Genomic DNA, 18,201 nt, shown 5'->3' with positions numbered 1-18,201 from the left:
AAGGGTGTAGCCACACTCGGGGACAGTAGCCATTGGCTACTGCCACTGACCCCTATAACGACCATAAATCTAGCATTTAGGGTCACCCCTGAACCTTGCTTTTCAGATTTCTGACAACCTGAAGAGAACAAGATGGACTGAAGAGCCACACCAGCAGAGAAGACTCCAGATGACAACTGACTTTGCTCCAGCCCTACAGGCCTGTCTGCAGCTTCAAGACTCCCGCTTCAAGAAGACTACTCTTCCTGCAGGACCAGTGACCTCTGCAAACCCACAGAGGACTGTCTGCATACTCATAGACCAAGATCTCCCAAGGACAGCGACCGTGTCCACAAGGAAACTTCCAAGAAGGATTCCAGAATTGCCCCAGATCAGCGAGTCCTGCCCACTTTGCACCCAACGCCCGTGGCTCTTGTCCAGGTGGCCCACTGGTCCAGAGAAGGTCCCCAGGCAATTCCGACTTCAAGTCCACTCTGAGTTGATCCCCCCTGACCAACAGGCCGACGCCTGCAGCTCAAATCCAGAGGACCCCCACTGACAGCAACTGGATCCGGTGAAGATTTCCGGAAACCCAACTGACTGTCCAGCAACATCCAGTGGGCTCACTACTTACCTGTCGAGCCGTTGGTTTTCTTCACTTGACTCCCTGGACCAAGCCTGCTGCATCTTTGTGACCCCTGGGGTTTCTCCATTGAAAGCATTGGGCGGCCGGTGCTATGTTTGCTCCCTGCACTCAGCCACCCCTGTGCTGCTGAGGGTGTGTGTTTGGTGCTGACCTGTAGCCCCTCCAGTGCTGCTTTAAATCCCCCAGGTCTGTGCCTTGAAGTCGCGGGTACTTACCTGCACGCTGTTTCTTTCTAAGTCCCGCAAGTCTCCATATGATTCCATTGGGTGCCCAACACCTACTTTGACCTCAGCGGCCGTCCCGTGTTGCTGGTGGTGCACTGTTTGTTTCTTTCTAAACTTTGCCCTATGAACACCTTAACCCCCCATAGACTGGGATCGTAAGTCAAGTACTTGCCTGCAAATAGTATTGTTACTTTTCCTCCTCTAGGACTGCATTGCTTTCTATGAGAAATAGCACTGTCTTCTTTTGAAACTGAAAAGTATTACTTTCATGAAAACTGTTTTATCTGTAAATTCTAAACAAAGTGTATTTGATACTTAAGTGATTACGGGCCAGATGTAGCAAAGGTTTTTATCCATTCTGTGTCTATGGGAAAAAGTGTTTGTACATATGGCCGCCGTGTGTCAGGATGGGAGAGTGTTATGGTTTTGGAGGAGGCTAATGCAGGCCAGAAACTTTTGTGTTTGAAACTTGTGTGTCTCTTGAATTGGGGAGTGACTATGAGTTAGTTGAAGGAGAAAATAGTTTCCTAGAAATTTGAGTCCGCCTGTACCAGGAAGTCTATTGGCTCATTTAACAGACGGCAAAGCTGCTACAGTTGTCGTCAAGCTGTGATAAACGTCTACAGAGCCATCGCATCGATAAACAAGTAGATGAAGACACCAGACTAATGCCAAATTTATAGGGCTGATGTGCAATACTTGTACAAATACTTTGGTTCAACTTGTAGCCATATTACTTCAGGTGAGTTTTGTTTGTTATTGACTTTCAATATGTGGTACTCTGTGAATGGGACTTTAGAACTGAGAAAATCTAATTTGCCCTGAAACAAAAAAAAAAGTGTATCTTGCAGTGCTGAATAGTGACTCCTTATATGAGAGCTACAGTCTTTAACTTAAATCTACTCTTCTGTGTTAGATTTGGGATGTGAGGACAAAAGCTGGTGTTCATACCCTACAGGGGCATACAAATGCAGTGGCAACAGTGAGATGTCAAGCAGCAGAACCACAAATTGTAACTGGTAAGATGGAGAGCTACAGAGTTATGTACTACTTTTTTTATTTCCTGTTTTGCTATGGGAGTTGTACGTTTTGAATTCAAATTGCAGTAGCTTGAGTGCTTCTCACATGTTCATTTTAATATCTGTGTTGTGGTGCACTTGACTACTATTGTTGAGAAAATGTGGATTAGAGGTTGTAGAGCGTATAGAACATATTTGGGATGGTTTGCAGAGAGATGAGACTGCTGACTGTTCTGAAAGGTGAATACACGTTTAGACAAGGCCTGCCCTTTTTTTCTCACTTTCATTACTCCTTCAGTCGGACTGATGACAATGCAGAAACCTCACACCTATATGTGCCTCTGTTGTGGATTCTCCAAAATAGACACTATTCTGCTGTTAGAAGCATGGCAGTTTAAGACGATGGAACCACATCTCCTATTTTACATTTGTGCATATATGTGTGCCAAAAACTGTTCCGTGTTGAAGTGATAGTTTATTTTACTATGAAGGTGCATGTTTCTACCTTGAGTCCTCTGACCCATGGAATTCCTCAATTTGCCCTTGCATTGTATTGGAGAGCCATATTTCCTTGTGTTCTCAATATTATTTGTTTTCTTCCTTTTGTAAACAAATTAACTGGGCAGAAAACAGTATTATACAGTTTTGTGTAATTAGCTCTCTTCCAGCAGTAGGTTTTTACATATGATTGTCCTAGATGCATTTTTGTTGCTTTGTTTACATTAGATTGTGTTATTAGTCTTTTACTAGAAGAATGATTTTACCGATAATTATGCTGGATAGACTTGTGTTGCTTTGTTTACATTAAGTTTCTTTATTTTGCAGGAAGCCATGACACAACAATACGATTATGGGACATGGCAGGTGGAAAAACACACACAACTTTGACAAATCACAAAAAATCTGTGAGAGCAGTTGTTTTGCATCCTAGACAGTAAGAAATTGCCCTCATTTCAGCTTTCCCCTCTTGTGTCTTAATGTTTTTGACTGTTTTACTTATGAAAAGGAATTTATTCTGTCTGACTACTCAAAACCTAGCACTGGCTGCATCCTAGTGCCTTAATAACCTGGTGGATTTTCCTCGCTTCGCACAGTGTAATGGTTTCTGTCCTCTGGTTTGTTATAAAGGAAAAAAAAAGCTCTGAATTAAAGATATGAAGCAGAAAGATTAAAAGAGAACTGTAGCTGTTTTTATTTATAATGAGCATGCCACCTATGACACCTCACAGTCGATCCAGGGCCTAGCTCTTTAGAACGTTTTGTTTTTAGTTTTTCCCCTCCAAGTAATGAAGACCTTTATCTCTAGAGGGTCCTTGGCATCATGACAGGCTCGATGTCTAGAGGGTACTCAACTTCATGAAGGTCACAGTGTAGAGATGCATATCAATGTCACAAAGTCCTCCACATTGGAAGAATCATTTGACGTCCTCAGGACGTTCAACACACCATCTATGATGTCTGGAGATCACGGGGCAGGCCCATGAGGCCAGAATGGGCAGACCTCTCACAAGTACATGCTACAAGTTGAAATTATAGGAAATATACCATGATTCAGAACCATACCCCAGGGGCTTCCTCCCACAGCAATATACCTTTGGAAGATTATGCTTCTTACTAGTTCCTGGTGCCACATGGCCAGACTTTCAGAGTGCTAAGCACCCAGAGAGTCATGACTGCAGATTAATAAAAAAGTGTGTGCTAATGATATAAGCGTAAATCTAAAGTGGATTGTGTCACCTGGAAACAAATGACCACATGGAGACCAGTATATTTGAAATAGTTCATATTCATGTGATTTCATATGGTTCAAAGTACTAAGGAAGCCATAAAGACTCTGAACATCCTGATAATTCATCAGTTTACAAAGTTGTTAAAGGTCTATAAGGTAACTTGGATCCAGGGCTTCAAGGCACCACAAGCTATTGAGGTTGGACTATGTCACCATATGTCTCCACAGCATCGCCAGCCTATAAATTAGGAAACAATGATATTGAAGCGCACACACACAGACCCTCCAGCACATAAAAGTCCAATAGGCTATAGAGTGCCAGAAGTTCCAAACATCTTTATACCTGCATCAGTCTACCAGTTTTCATGTGATTTGATTGTGAACTTATTTCCATATCAAAGGCAGGCAACACTTTTCAGTAGAAAACAACCTTTACAAGGCTGCAACAGTATATTAAAAGCAATTTATACAAATATACTTGAATCTGAAATAGATAAGACAAAATAGTCAAAATGTTATTCAACAGAAAAGAAAGGAAAAATCCAAAGTCACCAAACGTGCCCTACTGCACTCATAATGTGTTTATATGTCCTGTATTGAGAAGAGTGATATCTAATTCAAACGTCTCACCCCAATGTGCAAGAGAGTGAACACATCTGTGAGAACTAGGAACAAAACAAAGAGTAAGCATGCATGAAGGGCACTATGTCTGTTATCGATCCATGCACAGACCAAAAGATGTGAATATATCAGGTCTAACAAAAAAATGTAAAAGATAAATCTATTGAGTTCAGTGGTTAATAACTTTTGGCTCATTGGTTTTCTTACACGTCAAAGTAGTTAGCTGCAGGTACCATTTGAGCACTAAGATACACTGCAGATTGCAAGTCAATAATTAACCCCCACACTGTATGTTCTGGAGGTGTGATTGTAAGGCAACAACTACTGATTTATGGCATTCTGTATAGTAATAGATGCTTTTTTTAAGCATGTGACGGTACTATCCAGAATTGGCATGTCATTAGGGAGGCTGTACCATGAACAAAGTTATTGATAATGCTGTGATACTGGTGGAAAGAGGAGGGGGGCATCCTAAGGTACTCATGAAAGCCATAAAAAAAATTCACCACTTTGCATAAGAACATTTTGGTTTGAACATTAACTCAAAGTCCATTAACCTTTTTGTAAAGCAAAATGGGTGTGTGAAAACGATTTAGTTGCATGCCCTACTGAGCATTATGTTAAACCACACTGAGAAGCTCTCTGCACTTTGACAGAAGCATGCTTTCTTATTCAGCCCTACATATCAACAGATTTATGACTTCATCCCACTCTACGGTCCTTTTCAATGTAGTCATCAGAGCACTTTTACCATTTTTCCGTGCCAAAAAATGATTTAAAAGTCATGGGACCATTCCATCTTCTTGGAGTTATAGTGTATTGCGCAAACTCTATTTGTATTAAATGTATCTCTGGGCCCTGTTATTATAAGTGGCCTTTATGCTCGTACATTAGTCTTGACAGATCACAGTTTTAGACTCTGGAGATTTCCGTTAAAAAAATAAATGTGCTGCACAAGGGCTACAAAAGCAAACTTGATGGGTGGCGCTAGGTATGTCACTGCGTTTGAAGTTCAGAAAAGTAATTGAAGTCACATTGCAGTCATAACCACATACCTTTTTAAGAGGCCTTACTTGTTCTTCTTTTTGTGATAATTGCAAAACCTGAGGAATGTTTCAGCTGTGATGAAACTTTGCCTGTGAATTATGCAAACCAAGTCTAACCTCTTATCGTTCACTATATAATGCGTCTGTTGACATTTCTTGAATCCCTTTTATATGTTTTAATTTTTCTTCATTATGGTTTGCTCGACATGCAGTCTTCAGTAAATGGCAGTGGAAAGTGCAGGAAGTATTGTTTGATTGATTGTACCCTTTTCCCTCAATCTTGATGTCATTTTCTTTTAGGTATACATTTGCATCTGGCTCTCCAGATAATATTAAACAATGGAAATTTCCAGATGGGAACTTCATTCAAAACCTTTCTGGTCATAATGCGATTATAAACACACTGGCAGTGAATTCTGATGGAGTGCTGGTATCGGGAGGTAAGCCATGGATCCTTTTCCGAAACACAGTTTATGTAACAGAAGCTACATGTTATACCACTTGGTAAAATTTGCAGGAATAGAGTTGTAAGACCGTATGAATCTTGATGGGAACTGTAAGGAAATGCCTCCTTGGCATGGTTGCCCCCTGACTTTTTGCCTTTGCTGATGCTATGTTTACAATTGAAAGTGTGCTGAGGCCTGCTAACCAGGCCCCAGCACCAGTGTTCTTTCCCTAACCTGTACTTTTGTATCCACAATTGGCAGACCCTGGCATCCAGATAAGTCCCTTGTAACTGGTACTTCTAGTACCAAGGGCCCTGATGCCAAGGAAGGTCTCTAAGGGCTGCAGCATGTCTTATGCCACCCTGGAGACCTCTCACTCAGCACAGACACACTGCTTGCCAGCTTGTGTGTGCTAGTGAGGACAAAACGAGTAAGTCGACATGGCACTCCCCTCAGGGTGCCATGCCAGCCTCTCACTGCCTATGCAGTATAGGTAAGACACCCCTCTAGCAGGCCTTACAGCCCTAAGGCAGGGTGCACTATACCATAGGTGAGGGTACCAGTGCATGAGCATGGTACCCCTACAGTGTCTAAACAAAACCTTAGACATTGTAAGTGCAGGGTAGCCATAAGAGTATATGGTCTGGGAGTCTGTCAAACACGAACTCCACAGCACCATAATGGCTACACTGAAAACTGGGAAGTTTGGTATCAAACTTCTCAGCACAATAAATGCACACTGATGCCAGTGTACATTTTATTGTAAAATACACCACAGAGGGCACCTTAGAGGTGCCCCCTGAAACTTAACCGACTGTCTGTGTAGGCGGACTAGTTCCAGCAGCCTGCCACACCAGAGACATGTTGCTGGCCCCATGGGGAGAGTGCCTTTGTCACTCTGAGGCCAGTAACAAAGCCTGCACTGGGTGGAGATGCTAACACCTCCCCCAGGCAGGAGCTGTGACACCTGGCGGTGAGCCTCAAAGGCTCACCCCTTTGTCACAGCCCAGCAGGGCACTCCAGCTTAGTGGAGTTGCCCGCCCCCTCCGGCCACGGCCCCCACTTTTGGCGGCAAGGCTGGAGGGAACAAAGAAAGCAACAAGGAGGAGTCACTGGCCAGTCAGGACAGCCCCTAAGGTGTCCTGAGCTGAGGTGACTCTGACTTTTAGAAATCCTCCATCTTGCAGATGGAGGATTCCCCCAATAGGGTTAGGATTGTGACCCCCTCCCCTTGGGAGGAGGCACAAAGAGGGTGTACCCACCCTCAGGGCTAGTAGCCATTGGCTACTAACCCCCCAGACCTAAACACGCCCTTAAATTTAGTATTTAAGGGCTACCCTGAACCCTAGAAAATTAGATTCCTGCAACTACAAGAAGAAGGACTGCCTAGCTGAAAAACCCCTGCAGAGGAAGACCAGAAGACGACAACTGCCTTGGCTCCAGAAACTCACCGGCCTGTCTCCTGCCTTCCAAAGATCCTGCTCCAGCGACGCCTTCCAAAGGGACCAGCGACCTCGACATCCTCTGAGGACTGCCCCTGCTTCGAAAAGACAAGAAACTCCAGAGGACAGCGGACCTGCTCCAAGAAAAGCTGCAACTTTGTTTCCAGCAGCTTTAAAGAACCCTGCAAGCTCCCCGCAAGAAGCGTGAGACTTGCAACACTACACCCGGCGACCCCGACTCGGCTGGTGGCGATCCAACACCTCAGGAGGGACCCCAGGACTACTCTAAGACTGTGAGTACAAAAACCTGTCCCCCCTGAGCCCCCACAGCGCCGCCTGCAGAGGGAATCCCGAGGCTTCCCCTGACCGCGACCCTTTGAATCCTAAGTCCCGACACCTGGGAGAGACCCTGCACCCGCAGCCCCCAGGACCTAAAGGACCGGACTTTCACTGGAGGAGTGACCCCCAGGAGTCCCTCTCCCTTGACCAAGTGGAGGTTTCCCCGAGGAACCCCCCCCCTTGCCTGCCTGCAGCGCTGAAGAGATCCCTAGATCTCCCATTGACTTCCATTACAAACCCGACGCTTGTTTCTACACTGCACCCGGCCGCCCCCGCGCTGCTGAGGGTGAAATTTCTGTGTGGGCTTGTGTCCCCCCCGGTGCCCTACAAAACCCCCCTGGTCTGCCCTCCGAAGACGCGGGTACTTACCTGCAAGCAGACCGGAACCGGGGCACCCCCTTCTCTCCATTCTAGCCTATGTGTTTTGGGCACCACTTTGAACTCTGCACCTGACCGGCCCTGAGCTGCTGGTGTGGTGACTTTGGGGTTGCTCTGAACCCCCAACGGTGGGCTACCTTGGACCAAGAACCAAGCCCTGTAAGTGTCTTACTTACCTGGTTAACCTAACCAAAACTTACCTCCCCTAGGAACTGTGAAAATTGCACTAAGTGTCCACTTTTAAAACAGCTATTTGTCAATAACTTGAAAAGTATACATGCAATTTTTATGATTTAAAGTTCCTAAAGTACTTACCTGCAATACCTTTCAAATGAGATATTACATGTAGAATTTGAACCTGTGGTTCTTAAAATAAACTAAGAAAATATATTTTTCTATACAAAAACCTATTGGCTGGATTTGTCTCTGAGTGTGTGTACCTCATTTATTGTCTATGTGTATGTACAACAAATGCTTAACACTACTCCTTGGATAAGCCTACTGCTCGACCACACTACCACAAAATAGAGCATTAGTATTATCTATTTTTACCACTATTTTACCTCTAAGGGGAACCCTTGGACTCTGTGCATGCTATTCCTTACTTTGAAATAGCACATACAGAGCCAACTTCCTACAGGAACCAAATCTGTAATTTTTATTATTCATATTAAATGCACAAAATCATTTTGTCACTTTCCCTACGAGTTGATTCCAGTTTTCCTTTATCTTCTGTTCCTAGTATTAACCACTTGTTGCTCATTAAAGCCCTCCTTTTAAATTAGCATAGGATTGTCTGTGAGTACGCAGGTGTTCGTGATGCCCAATTTGAATGCCTGATTGTTGCTGCCTCTTCCAGGGACATTCTTATACTTGAGCACATTGTACACTCAAAGTGCCCAAATTACATGTCTACAAGCATCTTACACTGAGACAGTGTATACAAATGCAGTGCCCATAATTTAGTGTGCATCAATCATCTCAAACCAACTCTGGTACCAGTGCACAGGCATTTATTTATAGTCTTCCCTATTAGAGTGCTGTACTTTAGGATATTTATGTGGGATTTTTTAAGGTTAGTTGGAGTATAAACAAAACTGTGATAATGAGAGACAATATGTGTGGATGCTGTAGGGATATTTTTTTGTGATTACACATTGTTTCCTTTTCTATCAACATGCATGCAACAGTGGCCCCGCTCATTATTTTAATTTGGTATGGATACTGTGCATGACTGCTTTTGTTTAGTTGTCTTCTTAATTAGAGGAGGGCATATTCTTGATCTTCGTGGTGAGCGTATAGGCATCAAGGCCTTTCCTTCAAGTCACAGGTGAACCATCAGTGGAATGGTCAGTTTGGTTGGATGTTCGTAGTTGAGAATTGCCCAAAAGAAAGCATTGTCCTTGGTAAGGAGCTTTAAGGCAATTTAAACACATCTGAAATAGAGTGCTCTAATTGGTTGGATGAATTCCAATATAAGTTGGTACAAGAATTCTATGGGAAACCAAGTCGGACTTTTTTAGGAAGTTACCAATTTTATTCAAGAAAATGTGAAGTTGGAGAATCCACTGCTGGGTATGTAGCTACACTCAGATCTACAGCTGTAAAGTATCACTTTAAAAATATCAGAAAGAAAGAAAATATCAAAGTCCAAGAGTAGTTGATGAGGGTGACATAAGTTATGATGCAAGTAGCCATAAACTTTGCTCAGGGTATTGAACAATCTGAATGTTGCATTTATGAAGAGAGGTTAATGCTCTACGCGAATAAATGTGCGAGCTAGACACAAGGAAAATATTACAAATATTTATAGGAAAAAAAAAAAAAGAAAGAGTGGTGTGTCAGTGTTGATCACCTGACAAGTTCTAACTCCTTTCATACAACAGACAGTGTGTGTAATAATTGTAGCTTCCCCCTGAGACCCATGCCTTTTCAAACTTCTGGACATTTCTTTTGGCAGAAGTCACATTTGTAGGTTGAATGGGAAGATAGGCACACCACACAGACTTTGTGTATTTCTAAATCTGACTTTACCTGCCACAGAAGGGGTGCGTCATGAAAAGTGAAAGCAAAACAGACCAAATCTTCAGAGAAGCAGGTGGTAAATGTTGCCTGTATAAAGTTGTTTTCTGAGAGAAAACCTGAAAAAGAGATGCGCGAAAACTTCCATATCTTCTAGAATTCTTGTCCCAAGAGCCTAAAAAAGTAATGACTGAGGGAGCCAACTGCCAGTAAGCCATGTGTCATGGGTAGCGGCAGCTCTTGGATTTTTAAAAGCAGAGCATACTTATTATTTATTAATAACTTGACAGTGGTAGCCTATCAAGTTGTACTTTTTGCTTAGTGATGAACAGGTTTTACTTGTATTTACATTTCAAATGCTGCAATGTAGTTTTTTTTAATGGATTATCTGAAGCATTCTTCACTCTACATAATGGAAAAAGCTTGCATTGAATAGACTTCTGAAGGGTGCTACACCTTATATACACATTGTCGACCTGTATATGTTGATATATGGATGTAAGGAAATGCCTCCTTGGCATGGTTACCCCCTGACTTTTTGCCTTTGCTGATGCTATGTTTTGAATTGAAAGTGTGCTGAGGCCTGCTAACCAGGCCCCAGCACCAGTGTTCTTTCCCTAACCTGTACTTTTGATTCCACAATTGGCACACCCTGGCATCCAGGTAAGTCCCTTGTAACTGGTACCCCTGGTACCAAGGGCCCTGATGCCAGGGAAGGTCTCTAAGGGCTGCAGCATATCTTATGCCACCCTGGGGACCCCTCACTCAGCACAGACCCACTGCTTGCCAGCTTGTGTGTGCTGGTGAGAACAAAACGAGTAAGTCGACATGGCACTCCCCTCAGGGTGCCATGCCAACCTCACACTGCCTATGCAGTATAGATAAGTCACCCCTCTAGTAGGCCTTACAGCCCTAAGGCAGGGTGCACTATACCATAGGTGAGGGCACCAGTGCATGAGCACTGTGCCCCTACAGTGTCTAAGCCAAACCTTAGACATTGTAAGTGCAGGGTAGCCATAAGAGTATATGGTCTGGGAGTCTCTCAAACACGGACTCCACAGCACCATAATGGCTACACTGAAAACTGGGAAGTTTGGTATCAAACTTCTCAGCACAATAAATGCACACTGATGCCAGTGTACATTTTATTGTGAAATACACCCCAGAGGGCACCTTAGAGGTGCCCCCTGAAACCTTAACCGACTATCTGTGTAGGCTGACTGGTTCCAGCAGCCTGCCACAACCGAGACATGTTGCTGGCCCCATGGGGAGAGTGCCTTTGTCACTCTGAGGCCAGTAACAAAGCCTGCACTGGGTGGAGATGCTAACACCTCCCCCAGGCAGGAGCTGTAACACCTGGCGGTGAGCCTCAAAGGCTCACCCCTTTGTTCCAGCACCGCAGGACACTCCAGCTAGTGGAGTTGCCCGCCCCCTCCGGCCACGGCCCCCACTTTTGGCGACAAGGCCGGAGGAAATTATGAGAATAACAAGGAGGAGTCACTGGCCAGTCAGGACAGCCCCTAAGGTGTCCTGAGCTGAAGTGACTCTAACTTTTAGAAATCCTCCATCTTGGAGATGGAGGATTCCCCAATAGGATTAGGGATGTGACCCCCTTGGGAGGAGGCACAAAGAGGGTGTACCCACCCTCAGGGCTAGTAGCCATTGGCTACTAACCCCCCAGACCTAAAACACGCCCTTATATTTAGTATTTAAGGGCTTCCCTGAACCTAAGAATTTAGATTCCTGAAACTACAAGAAGAAGAAGACTGCTGAGCTGAAAAACCCCTGCAGAGGAAGAACAGAAGACACCAACTGCTTTGGCCCCAGTCCTACCGGCCTGTCTCCTGCCTTCCAAAGAAACCTGCTCCAGCGACGCTTTCCAAAGGACCAGCGACCTCTGAATCCTCAGAGGACTGCCCTGCTTCAAGAAAGACAAGAAACTCCCGAGGACAGCGGCCCTGCTCCAAAAGACTGCAACTTTGTTTCGAAGGAGCAGATTTAAAGACCCCTGCAACTCCCCGCAAGAAGCGTGAGACTTGCAACACTGCACCCGGCGACCCCGACTCGACTGGTGGAGAACCAACACCTCAGGGAGGACCCTCCGGCGACTCCGAGACCGTGAGTAACCAAAGTTGTCCCCCCAATCCCCCACAACGACGCCTGCAGAGGGAATCCCGAGGCTCCCCCTGACCGCGACTGCCTGAACCTAAAGTCCCGACGGCTGGAAAAGACCCTGCACACGCAGCCCCCAGCACCTGAAGGAACGGAACTTCTGTGCAGGAGTGACCCCCAGGAGGCCCTCTCCCTTGCCCAGGTGGTGGCTACCCCGAGTAGCCCCCACCTTGCCTGCCTGCACCGCTGAAGAGATCCCTTGGTCTCATTGAAAACCATTGAAAACCCGACGCGTGTTTGCACACTGCACCCGGCCGCCCCCGCGCTGCTGAGGGTGTACTTTTTGTGCTGACTTGTGTCCCCCCCGGTGCCCTACAAAACCCCCCTGGTCTGCCCTCGACGCGGGTACTTACCTGCTGGCAGACCGGAACCGGGGCACCCCCTTCTCTCCATTGAAGTCTATGTGTTTTGGGCACCTCTTTGACCTCTGCACCTGACCGGCCCTGAGCTGCTGGTGTGGTAACTTTGGGGTTGCTCTGAACCCCCAACGGTGGACTACCTTCGACCCAAACCTGAGACTTGAAAGTGATTTACTTACCTGATAAAACTAACAATAACTTACCTCCCCCAGGAACTGTGAAAATTGCACTGTGTCCACTTTTAAAACAGCTATTTGTGTTTTATGTGAAAAGTATATATGCTACTGTAATAATTCAAAGTTCCTAAAGTACTTACCTGCAATACCTTTCAAATGAGATATTACATGTAGAATTTGAACCTGTGGTTCTTAAAATAAACTAAGAAAATATATTTTTCTATAACAAAACCTATTGGCCTGGATTTGTCTCTGAGTGTGTGTTCCTCATTTATTGCCTGTGTGTATGTACAACAAATGCTTAACACTACTCCTTTGATAAGCCTACTGCTCGACCACACTACCACAAAATAGAGCATTAGTATTATCTCTTTTTGCCACTATCTTACCTCTAAGGGGAACCCTTGGACTCTGTGCATACTATTCCTTACTTTGAAATAGTGCATACAGAGCCAACTTCCTACAATGGACAAAGGTAGAAGGTACATCTCTCTCTTGTAAATATAAGACAACTTCATCTAACACAGAAAGTCTTAAATGATATGTGTTAGAAATTGGGTTTCTGGTTGGTTAGGGTATGCTCCTCAGCCAGGCAGAACCTGCCCACTCTAGTCAGGGCTTGGGAGTTACACGTCCAGGATAACCCCTGCTCACCCCCTTGGTAGCTTGGCACGAGCAGTCAGGCTTAACCTGGAGGCAATATGTAAAGCGTTTGCACAACACACATGATGCAAAATGTACACCACAAAGTAAACACAACTCTGAGCTATGTAAAAATAATCTGTATTGCACAAAACATAATTAGACCAACATTACACGAAAGTAGTACCCTGCTACCTTAGCAGTTGTCAGAATGTTACACAAGTTACTAATACTCTGCAGGAATATGCAGTTGTCACATTAGAACACGTAAGTACTCAGAATGCTGCAATATAAGCAGTAGTCAGGAATTATAGTAAAAGGTATATGCACTTGTCATGAACAATTCCTAAATACCCATAAAAGGAACATTAGAGAATATACCACAAGTCATATACATACATATCAGCTAGACATGCCTAGAAAAGGAACATTAGCACATATATGCATAACCAGTAAACAGGTAGGAAATAGTAAACAGCTGTAAGTCTGTATTAGGCTCCTAGAGCCTAGTTTTCCTAAAGAGTACCTGCTTGCTGGTGGAAAAGGCACTTCCAGTGCCTAGAAACGGGGACGGGGGCCCCCGGCGCTCCTGTGTGCAAAGCGGGGAGCCTACCTCGTGGTGGGGGCCTGACTCGGCCTCCTCACACCCTGTCCGTGGGGTGGGGGCCGGGCGTGGCCCAGCAACAATTGTAGCGTAAAGGCGGGAAGGGACCTCCGGCGAGGTCTCCCTTCCCTATTCCACCGAGAGTAGGGAAAGACAATGCCCAAAATTAGGAGTGTTCCGCTCCTAGTGCAGCGACTGGGGAAGGGGGCGCTCCCCGCTCCTTCCCCGAGTCCTGCCGTGTAACCAGAAGGAGCTCGGACCCCTCCGGGGGCCCGAAGAAAAGACTTGCCCGCACCCGATGTGGTGCGCGAGTTAAGGGAGGCTGCTCCTAAGCTGCCGGGAGGTGGCTGGTGCCCCGGGGGCGCTCCCAGCAGTGGGAGGACCCTCGGGGCGCCGATAGGAGCACGCCTGCCCCGGGTCCGTTGTTTGTGTGTCCCGGGGGCACTGAGTGCAGAGCGATCACCGCACTTAGAGAAACGTGACAAACCCGGCTGCGGCGGTTATCCGGGGGAAATAGATAAATCGCTTCTAAAGCGCTGAAGTAAGTTTTGGGCCCCAGGCTGCGGCGGTGTCCTGGGGCAGAGGAAAAGCGCTTTTAGGGCGCTCAGGGCCAAGTTAAAGCCTGGGCTGCGGCGGTGATCTTCTGCAGCAACTTTAAGGGAAGAGCGCTTTTCCAAAGCACTTAAGCAAATGCTGGAGAGATCAGTGCAGGTGTCAGGGGCACAGCACCCTGCCCCTGGGAGCAATCAGGAGTCAAAGGAAGCACAGAGCTGGAGGGCCCAACTACAGATCAGCACAAGGGATGCAGATGGTGGCAGTTCCTCCTAGTGACCAGGCAGGTCATAGGTCAGTACTACAGCAGCAGTCTAAGGTGGTTTCCTGGTGAGTCCATACATCAGCGTTCTGTGTCCAGTTTCCAGTTCCAAGAATGTTCAAATTGTGGGGAAAATTCCCCTGTACTTATAGTCCGTTCTTACGGTGTTTCACAATGGTAGGGAGAGGAGGTTCCAGACGGTTACAACTGGTTCTGGGAGTGCCCCCTCTCTCCTTTCAGCACAGGCTCCAAACATCAGTGGGGGGTTAACGACCCTATTGTGTGAGGCCAGAGCACAGTCTTTACAAATGCAGGTGTGCCCCGCCTCTCCCTTCTCTCAGCCCAGGAAGGCCTTACAATATGTAGATGCACCTCTGTGTCACCTCCACCCTCCCTATGTTCAGGCTGTCTGAGAAGTATGCACAAAGCCCCAACTGTCAGTTTGTCCAGACGTTGATTGGAGACAAGCTGCAAAACACCAAAGTTATAAGCACAGATAAATGTGCACTTTCTAGAAGTGGCATTTCTGTGATAGTAATAAAAAATACACCTACACTAGTAAGCAGCATTTCCTACCATTGTCACAACCATACCAAACATTCCTACGCTTCCCCTCATAAATCAGACAATACCCCTTACACATAAGGCAGGGCATTTCCAATGCAATCCCATGAGAGGGCAGCACTCGCAGCAGTGAGACACCAAGTTAGGCTGTTTGTCACTACCAGGACAGGCCACGCAACATGGCACATGTCCTGCCTTCTACATACATGGCACCCTGCCCAAAGGGCTAGCTAGCGCGTACCTTAGGGGTGATTTACATGTAGTAAAAGGGAAGTTCTGGACCTGGCAAGTAAATTTAGATGCCAGGTCCCTGTGGCAGAAAACTGCGCACACAGGCTCTGCGCTAGCAGGCCTTAGATAGGTTTGACAGGCTACATCAGTGGGTGGCGCAAGCAGCGCTTCAGGCCCACTAGTAGCATTTAATTTACAGGCCCTGGATATAGGGATACCACTTTTACAAGGGACTTATAGGTAAATTAAATAGGACAATCAGGTATAATCCAATCATACCAAATTTGTTAGAGAGAGCACATGCACATTAGCACTGGTTAGCAGTGAAAAAGTGCTCAGAATCAAAACGTCAGCCAACAAAGGTCAGAATAATAAGGAGGCAAAGAGCAAAAAGTCTGGGGAATGACCCTGTAAAAGGGCCAGGTCCAAAAATATGTAACATGTTTTTTATTTTTTTATTTTTTTAATGATCAAACCTTAAATAAATCTGCAAAAATCTTTTCATTCATACAAAATATTTATTCAAAAATTGTACAAAAAACTCCCCCTAAACCAAAATCCTAACACATATTTGAATATAAAGACAAATACCATATCAGACTAAAAACATACAACAAACATATAGACAACATCAAGGCACCGGAATCACAAAAAATAACAAATATCTACAAATCTCAAAAAATACATAATTGATAAATCCAAAATCTCCTCTCAAAACAGGTATGATTCACATATATACATCATAATAGAAAAGCAAATTAATGTGTGATTGGTCCCCACCTCATCTTAAATGCAAAAGTCAAACCAAGTCTGTGCATCTGCTAAAGTGGTAAATATCTCAAACAACAATGCTGATAGTTCCTATTTGAATTCACGCTAATGAGGCATAATCCGGTTCATCTGTTGAAAGGTGTTACTTTTTCTGTTTATGAGTCTTCATTAATGCCGATGCGCGTTTCGGTGGACTTCCGCTTCCAAAAGTATTCATCTTCCTAACAGCCACCTTCATCAGGGCATAGTGCCCATTGTTGCGCATAGCGTCATTCCTTCAAATCTATGTATAGATTAAAAACATATATATATTCATCTTTATCCAGCCTCATAAATGTAATGGGGGCATAAAAAATATATGTGTCTGTTGCCATGTGGGAGCACCGGTATCTGTGAGTAAGATAGCTTTCAAAATCGTCAAAATTATGCCATCTAATTCCAAACACGAGAAACCACAAGATAAAGAAAAGTTAAATTCGAAACTCTAAGTATCATTAATACTGGAGAGATTTGAGCTCATTCCGTCATTTCTCGTAAAACACGCTTGCCTAAAAAAGTGAAGAGCAAAAAGGAATCCTGCATGCAAATGAAGTACACACCATAACAAGCCTTGTGAAACCGCAATATTGAATTCTAAAGACCCATGCAGAGCCCGTGCTGGAAGGAGAGTTACACCCAGAAATATGTATGATTCTTACCATATCCAGATACATAGAAAGGATAACAACAGGTAATGTGGAACCCATGCCACAACTGCTGGAATAGTAAAAGAAAAAGCAATCACACATGCACTGATAAATAGATAAACTCGAAACGATGAGGCGCCTAACATGCCAAAAACAAAAAACGCTCGGGGTATCGTTGCTAATACAATCGCTTACCTGATGTGATGAAAAGCGATAAATTGTCGGGAAAGGCAGGCAATATAATTGCTTCCGTGCCGCGCCGCGTCTGGACGCGTGTTTAAGAACCCTGTGCTAATCACCGGCAAATGAATAACAATCGACATCAACGAGGGGTGTGCATCACAAAAGATAGACTGCCTGAAGATGGTGGCCATCTTGGAATGGAGCAGGCACGTGAGGACAAGATTCTAAAAAAAATATAAGAATCTATAAAGAAAGTAAAAAAAAAAAAACTTTGAAAATGGAACAAAATAATAACCAACAAAATGAAAGGGTCCTAACCTTAAAGTGAAAACTCCTTTTGGAAGCCTCAATAGATATAACCTTCCAAATGGTAAGAATCAGAATAGACAGAATAAACAACAAAAACAGGAACGTTGTTAGAATAAAGAAGGTCAAAAACTCTCTGACCAGGCAGCTGCTCAAAATGAAGCTCAATAAGAATCAGCAAAACTATCACAGACTGGGTCAAAAGCCATTGTGCCAAGGAATATCCTCATTCAGGCCCTTCTTGAAAGTCTCTAGGAAAAAAATCCAAGAGACCTCCTTCTCCTTCCTTCTGGGGCCTGTGTCGTCTCTCGAAGATATTTTTGGGAGAATGGTCCATCTGATGTCCTCCTCATTGTGATTCAAGGCCACCCAATGGGAGACTAAAGTGGTATTGGATCTCCTTGTTTTAATGGAAGATTTATGTTCAGATAACCTGAACTCCCTAGATGTCTCGCCCACATATCCTAGATTGCATGGACATAGAATAAGGTAGATCACGTTTTTTGATCTACAGTTCTTCATGGTGGTAGAGGAGATTATTTTTCCATTGTATGTGACATTCTGTGTGACTATGGCTGTTTCGCAGGCATGGTAATTGCCACATTTGAAATTGCCTCTGATGGGATCCAATCCAGCAATGGATCTTTGCACCAAGCCTGGTGTGCTATTGACTGCAGATTTGACCAAAATATTTCGCAAGTTTTTATTCCTCTTAAACGCAAACAGTAGCTTCTCTAGATGTACGTAATCTTCATTTATGTTCAAAATGTGCCACTCAGAAATAATGATTTTTCTGATTCTG

The 18,201-nt window shown here is 44.7% G+C and overlaps 1 protein-coding gene across 1 annotated transcript in view; it reads left to right on the top strand.

Annotated features, from left to right (window-relative positions):
* The window catches only part of PLRG1 (pleiotropic regulator 1), a 168,341-nt gene that overhangs the window by 105,483 nt on the left and 44,657 nt on the right, over nucleotides 1-18,201 (top strand). Inside the window, exons 11-13 of the mRNA XM_069242908.1 lie at nucleotides 1,766-1,868; nucleotides 2,694-2,802; nucleotides 5,565-5,704. Coding sequence (XP_069099009.1) covers nucleotides 1,766-1,868; nucleotides 2,694-2,802; nucleotides 5,565-5,704 — 352 coding nt within the window. The remainder of the gene's footprint in view (nucleotides 1-1,765; nucleotides 1,869-2,693; nucleotides 2,803-5,564; nucleotides 5,705-18,201) is intronic.

The sequence above is a fragment of the Pleurodeles waltl genome, chromosome 1_2 (genome assembly GCF_031143425.1).
Source record: "Pleurodeles waltl isolate 20211129_DDA chromosome 1_2, aPleWal1.hap1.20221129, whole genome shotgun sequence".
Lineage (NCBI taxonomy): Eukaryota > Metazoa > Chordata > Amphibia > Caudata > Salamandridae > Pleurodeles > Pleurodeles waltl.
The sequence above is the reverse complement of the archived record's forward strand: the minus strand, read 5'-3'. Positions and strand labels throughout refer to the sequence as shown.